The sequence below is a fragment of the Mirounga leonina genome, unplaced genomic scaffold (genome assembly GCF_011800145.1).
Source record: "Mirounga leonina isolate KUSES-001 unplaced genomic scaffold, KU_Mleo_1.0 Mir_115, whole genome shotgun sequence".
Lineage (NCBI taxonomy): Eukaryota > Metazoa > Chordata > Mammalia > Carnivora > Phocidae > Mirounga > Mirounga leonina.
The window spans coordinates 49,929,170-49,940,393 of record NW_023270268.1 but is presented as its reverse complement, the minus strand read 5'-3'; the positions used below and the strand labels follow the sequence as shown (position 1 = coordinate 49,940,393).

Sequence of the window (11,224 nt, the reverse complement as noted above, 5' to 3'; positions counted from 1 at the left end):
GGAGTAAGGAACTATGAGATGTGGTTATGAAATTATGAGGGCGAGCTTCGGAACCGCCACGCTGGAATCTGCTCATTTACTTCCTCACTCATGTAGTCAACTAACACTTCTTGATCTGCCCTGCCACCACTCTGGTCCCAGCTACCTGGGCCCCTCAGGTAGCCTGTGGCGATGTTTTCAGTCCATTCCTCATACAGGGACCAGGGGCAGGAAGGGCCAGAGGCGGGCAATAAATACCCCCAACTCTGGGGATGGGGATAGAGAAAGGGCGAAAGGCAGCGCCACCAGAGTGTGTGGGAAGGGCAGACCCTTCCCACCAGCATGTCAGCAATGGTCCGGGCACTCTTGGTACCACAAATGCCACTTGAGGGACACAGACGGGCACTGACTTACTTTCCAGCAGCATAGACTTCGGCAGTATCAAAGAGATTCACTCCACTTTCGTAGGCAATTGTCATCAGCCGTTCAGCAACCTGCAAGAGGATGTGGAGGTCACTCAGAAAAGCCAAATGGTTTCCGAACCCAGGAAGCAAGTTTGTAATCCTCCTCTGGTCTTTAGTCTTTAAGAACACTGAAATCTCACTATAACCACTCCTTGTTTTTATCAGTTGTATTACAGAATGAAAAAAAAGAAGATTCAACCAGCATATATAGGGGAAAAGTATCACCGGGCCCTAAGGGATTTCCTTCAGCGCTGGGACAGGTCAGCCCTCAGGAGCATGGTGAGGGAGGTGGATCGATGTGTGTTTCTCACTCTGCTTGGAAGATCTGGTTTGACGACAGTCTCTGCAGCATCATAATCTCTCTGACAAAGAGGGTCAGTTGTACCACTGGTGACTCCATTTCCCTTCTTCTCCTTTCTCCAAGCCAATAGGTTTTGGCAGCTGGGTGACTCCTGACCTAAAAGCCTGTGCCTTTTTTCCTCGAGGCTCAGTGCACTGTGCTGATGAACCAGAGGTTGGACAGAGCCCTGACTGCTGTCAATCTCATACCACCCGTAGCTCAGCAAAACCCCAGCCACTGTCACAGAGCCACCAGCCAGCAGAGAGGAGGGACGGAGCTTGTGCGCTGGCTCACGGGGATCCCGCTCCCCACCGGTCAGCCTGCAGATACATGCCCCCCGCCCCTTGCCCCTTCCTTTGTGCTGCCAGACCCGAGGGGCAGGTGTGCAGGACTACCAAGAGTACCAGCGTCTCTAGAAACAACAGCTTGAGGGAGCACTTTAGAGGGACAGTGATAAGCAACAGGGGAGAGGACATTTTTTCATTTTGCTGATAGATTTACTGGTCAACTGAAAAATAACACACCTCGCAAATAATTAAAATGGATTTTTCCATTACGCCTTTGATTGCGGGCTGAGGTTGCTTCATCAGCATTTCCAAGATAAACTCTTTCCCTGTTGTTTTTAAAATCGGCATATCAAGAAAATTATTAGGCTAACAAAAGGGGGTCCAGGCCAATCCTTTAGAATAATAGCAGTAAAAATGCGATTACTGCTTTTAATTTGCGACCATTATGACATTTATCCTAAGTAGAAATTAAAAGTTAAGTATAGTTTTTCCCATCACGCCTGCCCTGTGTTTAAGAAATTACTGTGCTCGCACCGTATGTTTTCCTTGTGTTATGTCACGTCACATACTAGTGGATCCTTATTGGGAAATGTGCATAATATCATCTAGAGAGAAATTTTAAGATAAGATGGAGAATCCTGGATGGAGAGTTGGACTACGTGATCGCTGAAATGTTCCCCAACCATAAAATTTAAACACCTGAATGTGGAATAGTGAAGTCGCTGACCTAAGACGACTGTTTTCTGGCCTTGAGCGTACTGCTCACTGGATAAATGAACTTGGGGAGGTCATCTGACCTCTCAGCATTTTTGCTTTTTCATCTGCAAACCGAGGATGATTCCATTCAGGTCCCCCAGGTAGACAGACAGGCTTCCGTGGAAGCGGACCCGCCCCCCGCCTCCCGCCTCCAACCGCCAGCCTGGCAGGTGGAAAAGTAAGTGGCTTGGGGAAGGTCATGTGACACCTTTGGGCCAATGAGATGCAAGGACAGATTCGCAGAGGCCTCTGGGAACCTCTTTCCTTGTTCTTCTTACAAAATTTCTAGAAGCAACACCCTTTCCCTGGAACTGCTGTTCTGAGCAAGGCTTAGAATTCCTGCAGCTAGGGCGCCTGCGTGGCTCAGTTGGTTGGGCGACTGCCTTCGGCTCAGGTCATGATCCCGGAGTCCCGGGATCGAGTCCCGCATCGGGCTCCCTGCTCGGCGGGGAGTCTGCTTCTCCCTCTGACCCTCCTCCCTCTCATGCTCTCTGTCTCTCATTCTCTCTCAAATAAATAAATAAAATCTTTAAAAAAGGGCGCCTGGGTGGCTCAGTCGGTTGAGCGACTGCCTTCGGCTCAGGTCATGATCCCGGGGTCCTGGGATCGAGTCCCACATCGGGCTCCAAGCTCAGCGGGGAGCCTGCTTCTCCCTCTGGCCCTCCCCCCTCTCATGCTCTCTCTCATTCTCTCTCTCAAATAAATAAATAAAATCTTAAAAAAAAAAAAAAAAGAATTCCTGCAGCTAGCCTGCTGTCTGAGGATGAGGTCGCTGTACGGAGGAACACAGGGCCACGGGCATCCCTGGGAAACGGAGTGGGGCCACTGATGGGAGTCCACCCTGAAGCCTGCTCCACGTCTGCACTTCTAGTTGGAAAATCTAGCTGGAAAGTCAAGGTAACTTTTCCTGTACTGATCAAGCCAGTGTGACTTGAGTTTATTGTTATGCGCAATTCAAGGAACCCTAGCTACCTTACAGGTAAGAAAATGTAGATAAAACTCTGAAAAGTAAGTGCTAGAAGACAGTGATACAGATATACTTATTGTAGTTAAAAATATTATTCACATGAGTAACATCTGTCTTGGCTCTATGATGAAGCCAAAACATGTGGGCGGCACCTCACAGAGTTATCTCCTGGGGTATTTGGGTCCTTCTGCTGTTACCCTGTCAAGTGGCTGTTTGGTATATGGTCGGAGTCTCCCAGGAATGGGGACATCACCACCTCCCGAGGCAGCACTGCTGGTTGTGCCACTCAGCACGTCACAGGTGTGGTCATCCTGGGATTCACAGTTTGTACCTGCTTTGTGCTGAGCTCGTCCAAAGCAGAGGGAAGGCAGAGAAAAACTGGGAAGGTGAATTTGTTGCTACTGGCCTGCATTTTTCCCTCATGGAAATGGTCGAGCTCGGGCGATTCAGCTGCTGGGGGTACCGTGGTCTCCCTGTGGCTTCCTTGCCTCCCCCTTGCTGCCATTCTCTCCGCAGGGACCGGGGGGAAAGTCAACAGTAGCTGTTTGTCTGGTCTGCATCTGAGGTGAGAGCCTCTGCAGCCATTCACGACAGCTTTATTGTGCAGTTTTTAGACTCGTGCTTTTGAAATGATGTATTTCAGAGGCCAGCCTTGCACACTCTGACCTGGGCAAGCTGGGCTCGTTGCAGCAGAGAGCAGATACTGTAAAGAGGAGAGCAAACATGAAAGGGGAGATGGTGCCCTTAACAGCTGGCCCTTCTGCTCCTAAAGCGAAGGTGTATTCGTCTTTTTCTCCTCCAGCTACCGTAACAGGCAGTAGAAGGTTATGCATTTGCTAGATACAGTAGATTATTAATTCTAGATCTCCCTCCCGGTCACCTGCTTTGTGTCTGACTTAAGTTTGTGGCCATGGTTTTGATATTTGTAGATTCGCCTCTGTGCCTCCTCCATACACCCTACCTGATACTCATCAGAGGGCCCTGTAATGAACCCTGTGAAGACCCCCCAGATCCTCCTTCAGAACTGTAGGACCTAGTCCCCTAGTTGCTGGGAAATTGCACTTGGCTAAAGACAGTTGCCTCGCCCAAGGTGAGACCCACCCTCCCAGGGCAGCCTCTCTCCGATGACTGGTCATACAAAGGATATAAATACTCAGTCCTTTTGCCCCAATCTTGGACAACTCTGCAGGGCCATCTCAGCTTTGGAGCTCCCCATGGGGTCAGCCGTGGTCATTGTTGAGACTGCACCATGGCCCGATTTTCTGTTCTGCACGCTAATCTCCAGCATAGTCTACTTTCCAAGGAATCCCCCATGTGACAAACTCTCTGGTGACCTATGCCCAATACCAGGAACAGGCATTCAGATAGATGAGAATGTGCAGATAAGACTCCTATCCCCAGGATCAATTAAATAACACTGGTGACCTTGGGAGCGGTGAAAAAGACCATCTATTCCCCCGAGCTTCTCCTTAGGAATGATAGTAAGGACTACCTTTATGAAGGGCTTGTTCTGGGCCAGGCATGGGGCTGAGCACTTCATAGGATCATCTCATTAATCTTAATCGTGATCCTGCTGAGTAGGGGCTATCACCTGCATTTTGCTGATGTGGCAACTGTTAGTAAATGTTAGTAAATCTAGTGGCAGAGTGGGCTGGATCCCACTGAGTGTATCCACTCAGACATACTATCCAGACTCCTCAATGGTGTTGCAGGTAAGCAAAAAGATTGGAGGGACTTGAGGACTTTGTCCTTGGGGGGTTATTGATGCTCAATGCCTGCATGACTCACTTATGCCATGAAGATATTCCTTAAAGGCAATGATAAGAATATCACTTTGGTAAGCACTGTTTTGAATGAATAAACAAAGATTTAGAGGAATTTTACAGTAAATAAATTATTATAGCTGCCATTATTGGGTGTCTGCTACCTACCAGTGAAAGGGTTGCATAAACATCTCACATGTTAAACATGGTTAACCCTTTCAACAGACCTCCAAGGTAAACTTTATCATCCCATTTCACATCAGAAGAACTGAGGCTCTGAAAGATTGGATCAACTTGCCCAAACTGAGGTGACCAGCTGGGACTGAGAATCCCATGCTAGAAATGAAAAGTCCCTGGAAACTAGGACCAGTTGGTCACTCTAGGTGGAGCCAACACACACACACACACACACACATCCCAGCAATGAAATCTTTCCATAAAGCAACTAAATATTAATGCCAAGTTGGTTTTTCTCTAACAATTGCACCCGCACAAATAATAGATTGACAACCTCATGGGCTGTTAGTAGTCAAAATGTGAAAAATACAGGAAACAGAATAAAACTGAAAATAATCTTTGATTCAATCTTAACCATTTTCCATGATTTATCCTTATAAAATTCCAGGACCCCCAAGAAGACTACTCCCACTGCTCAGCTTTGCATTTTCTTTGATCACCAAAATGGAAGCCAAGAGTGACTTACCTCATCTGAAATCTGACCTCCGAATGTCACCCATGTTCCTAGAAAAGAATAAATATTTGCACATTATTCATAATTATTTTTCTAATATTATGGATAATGAAATACGTTTTCTTACAACAGGGCTCCCTCACTAGGTTGTTCACAAAGGTGTCCAGATAAGGGGCACATGGGGTGTCTGGATGATGTCCAGCCTTCCTCCCCTCCTCAGTAAATACTCCGCAGCGGTCTGCATCCCTCCTCACTCAAAGGGCTCATATATGCTAATGACAGCCCTGTCCTACAAAATGCTTTTTCTTCTGATGTAGGACCATGAATGATCGTGTGCAAGAGTGCATTCTCCCAAGCCCATTGTGGCTACACATGCATTTTGGTGAAGCCACTAGTTTTGAAGGTACAAGAGAAAAGGTACATGAAGCCACCATTTCTGAACATGAAGGTAAGACCCTGTGTTGTGGTTTTTACCTCCAATAAGGTACTCTGCTTTGTATTCCCTGTGACCTTTCAAAAGGAAGCCTCTCAGGTGTCCTTCCAGTCCCCACTTTCAAGCCCCAGGAGGTGACACTTAGGCACCTCCTCTGTTACAACCTGCTACTCCGGAATGGAAATTTCCATTGGTTTAGAGATGGAGGCAAGAGCTGGAGTGAGGGTTGGGAAGGCAGGGGGAGAGATGCACAACCAGCAGCCAAAGATTTGCATTTGTAAAGCAAGAGGGAAGCAGACACTGGCTCTTGCCAGGCCAGTCTATAGTCACTGCAATCATTCATTGCCTCCTTGATCCTTTTTTGCTTGTTTGTTTTTATCCAAATGACATGCCTGGCAATGGCACTGCACCCAGGTGCTAGGGACAGTGACCTAGTCCCTCCCTCCCAGGGGCTCACAGTTTACAATACTACAAAGCCAGACTGAGGCAAACACAAAGCAGTAAGGGAGGGAGAGCTCTACCTAGGCTGGAGGGAGGTGGCCCTCCCGAAAGACTTCTTGGAAGAGGTGACACTTTGGTTGCATTGCAAAGGAGGTAACCTAATGATGAAGGAAGGGACAGGCATTCCAGGTACAGATAGGAGCCTGGATGAGGTAAGAGGGTGGCAAACATCAGCGGGTGCTGACAAGCTGTGGTGGGCCACGGAGAAGAGTGAGGAGATGTGTTGCAGAAAAGCGGGGAGGGGGCGGGGAGGGGGTGCAGGAGAGAGAGCCAGGACGCAATCCATGCTTGTGGCGCATACAAAGAAGTGTTTTTGGAGTTGTATGTTTTGCGTTTCATAACAGTCATAGTTAGCATTTATGGAACACCTCACAAATGCTGACAGTATGCTGAGAAACGTGTATACTTTTATCTCTAATCATCTTAGCAAACTTACAAGCCAACTGTATTATCCCTCCTTCCAGATGAGGAATCTAATGTCAACCAACCTAATAAGTGAAATACCCAGGATTCCCCAAACAGGCCTGGCTTCAAGAAGGATATCCTTTTCACTGCATCTCACTGCCTCGTTAGAATATTTCCAAATTAGTTATGGCATTTGGATTCCATAATCCCTAGAAACAGGCTGATATAATTGTGCCTTTTCTCTTCTTAGTTTTTCAGGGACTATAACAAAATAGGATACAAATTATTTTACTGTTCCACTCGACATCCCCGGGAGTTACAGATGGGCAGCCCATACTTGCAGACCTGTGTCACCTGGCTAGAACAATGCTGACCCTCTTGGTATTTTAATAAATTTTGAATAAGGTACCATTATTTAAATAATTAGGAAATTTTTCTTTAAAATGTCTGATTTCCAGCTTCTCTTAGCGAGAGAAGGCTGGTGTCCCCCACAAGGTAGACATGCCTTGAATCGGAGGGGCAGTGCCCTCTGGGTAAGGGTTATGCCCTCCCTAGTTAGCGAAAGCCTGCGCATGTTCCTTTGGATTCAACACTGGAATCAAATAGCAGTTGTTAGTTACTGCTGTTTTTCTTATTGTAAAGTTAAGAAAAAGGTGAACTTGTGCATCTCCTAAAAAAGAGAAATGAGTATCAAAAAAAAAAAAAGAGAGAGAGAGAGAGAGAGAGAGAAATAGGAGGGCACTTTTGAGGGGTTTGGGGGGTTGGGTGGGAATACTGTCCAAAGAATGTGTGCACAGAAAAATGACAACTTAAGGCACCATAAAAAACCAGCCAGGACTGGTGTACAGAAAAGATGGGCATTGAAAAACTTAATGGACTGAAAAAATGGTAGCGTTTGTTTTTGAATGAGAATAAAATAAGCGATCTCCTGTGAAATGTAGTTCTCTATTAAAAAAAAAAATTGCCTGGGCATCAAAACCTTTTTACAGACAATGCTTTTTATAGGAGTTTCTTTTGAATGCAGCAGAAATTATGTGTCCAGAGCATAAACAAGCATTTGCGACGTTAGGGTAACCAGAAACATTGTAGCTCAGCATGTTAAAAGTATGGTTGAGAACTTTCAGGATAAGTTATTGGTAGCACTTTCTCTTGCAGCAAATGAGAACATGGATGTAAATCATAGCAGACCATTAGCTATATTTATTTGTGATGTGGAGAGAATTTTGGAGGGGTCAAAGAACTTTTAGACAAGGAGTCCCTGAAAGGCAAAACATCAGGAAAATGGCTTACTTTGTGATGAGAAAGTTCTCAGACCATTGGATGGAGAACGCACTGTTCCAAATTGTAAGGGCTACTACAGGTTGGCTCTCACAGAGGGTAGGGTTGATGTTGGATTTGTCAAGCAACAGATCTGGAGTGGCATTACTTTGTAGGGGCACTATGCCTAAGTCCATTAATTTCATCACTCATTAGGAATCGCTTTGGGCTAAAAAGCTGAAATGGGACAAGTAATTAGTACCACGAATTAGCTATTCTTCCGTATCTTGGAGCAAAATCAGGTCAGTGTTTGGTTGATAAATTTCCTGGCTTACTTGTGCTGTGATACTGAAGAGATTTCTTTTAACTGTTCATGTCATCAGAGGAAATGGTCTTATCTCCACTTAACAGCAAAGATTGGCTCAAAGTTGCAAGCTTCTTACTGATAATACAACTCATTTACAGCTTTTGAATATTTTTCTATAGGGCATTTGCAAGTATTTGTACAAATGTCTCATTGGCTTCTCTCAGTCCTGACAAATCTGGAAATCTTTGGGAAATTCATTTGTTTAGGAATAATGTGATCCAGTTTCTTATGTTGAAATCAGTTTCCAGAAATGAAAAAAATAGCCTGAAATTCATTCTCCAAAACTAGGCCATTGAATACTGGATTTCAAACTTTATGAAAAGAAACTAGCGTTATGTAGCTTACCTTTCTTAGTTAAAAAAAAAAAAAAAGGTAAAAATTAAGTAGGCTCCACACCCAATGTGGACCCCAGTGTGGGGCTTGAACCCTGAGATCAAGACCTGAGCTGAGATCAAGAGTCAGACACTTAACTGAGCCACCCAGGCACGCCAGTTAATTTTTGATAGTACAAATGAAGGGCTATGATTTAAAGTTATTGAACAGTAATACAAAATGGTATTGAAGACTGAATACGATAATGTTGAAAGCTGGGATTATACACACATCTTGGAGGAATCACCTTACTGGTAAGAACCATTTACAAAGATGTGATCCATGTTGGGAAAGCCTTTGTTTAGGGGAAGCTATATTCCAAAATCAATCTGAAAAAAACTACCTCCCACCCCCAGTTTAAGTATTTAACGCTATATTCTGTACCTTACAGTGAAAAAATGCAGAGCCTGAGTGACATTTTGGTTCAGAAGAAATAGATGTCAGGCTTCTGATTTCAAATCAAAGCAGTAATGAATTATGAAAAAAAAAACAACCACCCAGGAAATAATTGCTTTTCTTTTTCAGTTAAAAAATTTTAATATAAATAGAATATGTGTATTATATATATATTTACATTAAGTCACATGCCTACACTAAAACTTAGCAAAAATAAAGAATTTGGTGCCATTTCTGGAACTTTGTTATTCTTACATTCAGCTCACGTTGTTCAGGTCTGCTACCTCCCTGGTCCTTCTGACATTTCCTACTCATTTATCTTACAGTTATTTGCTGATAAACTTTTACATCTTTTACCAGGGAGTAAGCTGTCTGAGGGTTAAGATTTTATTCCTCTTACATCCACAGTCCTAGAATAGAAATAAGTCCTTAGTGGATGGTCGATACATTTTGGTTAAATTGTATTGAATTGCCTTTTTGACTGTTAATCTAAAAAACACTGGGATACTTTCTCACCAAACAAACATGTTTATTTTGACTTACAGAAACGTGAGTAATGCTCCTCAACAGTTCTTCTAGTCCCTAGGTGATTGACGTGTTCCTCCCTGTCCCCAGGGGCCCACCCAGCCAAACCCCCTCCCAGAGAAGGACAAGGGAAGGTCCTTCTCGTTGGCTGCAAGGCCTCCCGTGGGGGTGTGGGGGGGGCAGTGTAGGCATCGTTCCCCAGCCACCCCCAGCGAAGAGCTACCACTTACAAATAGGACACGTACCCTTCTGACGGTGAAAGATGGGGCAGCAGCTTTCCAGACAGGAGAACTTGGCTTGAATGATTTTACTCTTCACCGCACCCCTCCAGAAGATATAAGGTGGTTTGCTAGTTAATAGGATTCTTAAATCCCCTCTGTGACATGTTTCCTAATCATTTTTCTGCCTTTAATGAGAACATGCCTTCTTGAGATCTAGAACGGTGTATGATTATTTCACTGTGAAATCTCCAATTAGTGGGATGTTACTTAGAAGGTAATTTTACTAAACTGACACTTGTTATTTCTAGCCTTTTAAAAGCAGAGTAGAAAGAGAACTTTGAATTGTTATTGTGTCTTCTGATAAAATTCCTTTATACAGCAAGGAACATATGCTTTGAAAATCTGTTTATATCCGGTGCATACAGCTACCATGGCATAGAAAAGTGATTGAAATGTAAAAAAAGAAAACTGCTTTGCACATGCATGCGTGTGCACGTGTGCACACACACATCCACCCTATCTCAGTTACTTAATTGCCTTATTGGTGGTTTATAGGGTAATTGCTTCTTGTTATTCATTCAGGAAACATGTTTATCACTTAAGTAACCTCCTTGTTTGAGTACAAAGAGACATTTATTTATTATTAAATTCAATTAGCCAACATATAGTACATCATTAGTTTTTGATGCAGTGTTCAACGATTCATCAGTTGCATATAACACCCAGTACTCATCACATCACGTGCCCCCTTTAATACCCATCACCCAGTCACCTCAGCCCCCAACCCCCCTCCCTTCTGTAACCCTCAGTTTGTTTCCTGGAGTCCAGAGTCTCTCATGGTTTGTCTCCCTCTCTGATTTTGAAGAGATATTTAGATATTTGGATGTAATAATGTTTGTTCAAGTAGGCTACCTCCCTGGCCCTTGAACATCTACATCATCATAGCACGGTTATCAAAACCAGGATATTAAAAAAAAAAAAAAAAAGCAGGATATTAACATTGGTATAGTATTATTAACTACATTGCAGATCCTTTCTGAATTCCAGTGGCTTTTTTCTGTCCCAGCATCCTATACAGGATCCAACGTTGCATTTAGTTATCATGTCTCCTTGGGCTCCTCTGATCTGTGACCATTCCTGAGTCTTCCCCTTGTCTTTCCTGACCTTGACACTTCTGAAGAGTAGCAATCAAGTACATTGTAGAATGTCCCTCAATTTGGGTTTCAGTCATTTTAAGGTTATAGATTTGGTGATATCTTTTTCTATATTGCAGTTTGACCTGCTTATGGTGTGGATTTTTTTTTTAATAACTATCAAGAAGGGAATGTATAAGTGCGGTTGTAATATTTATTATGCCACAGGTAAGTTTTCTATTTCCTTTCATTCAACTAGTATTTATTGAGTACACCATGTGCCAGGCATTGTACTTAAATTATCAGGATACACCAGTGAACAAACCCAAAAATTATTTCTGGAGCAGATTTATGAGGAAAGACAAAA

At 43.9% G+C, this 11,224-nt stretch overlaps 1 protein-coding gene across 1 annotated transcript in view; it reads right to left on the bottom strand.

Moving 5' to 3' along the window:
* The window catches only part of KCNAB1 (potassium voltage-gated channel subfamily A member regulatory beta subunit 1), a 377,254-nt gene that overhangs the window by 82,231 nt on the left and 283,799 nt on the right, over positions 1-11,224 (bottom strand). The window contains exons 3-4 of the mRNA XM_034997624.1: positions 5,260-5,297; positions 394-473 (exon numbers count right to left, since the gene is read on the bottom strand). Of these exons, the coding sequence (XP_034853515.1) occupies positions 394-473; positions 5,260-5,297 (118 nt within the window). The remainder of the gene's footprint in view (positions 1-393; positions 474-5,259; positions 5,298-11,224) is intronic.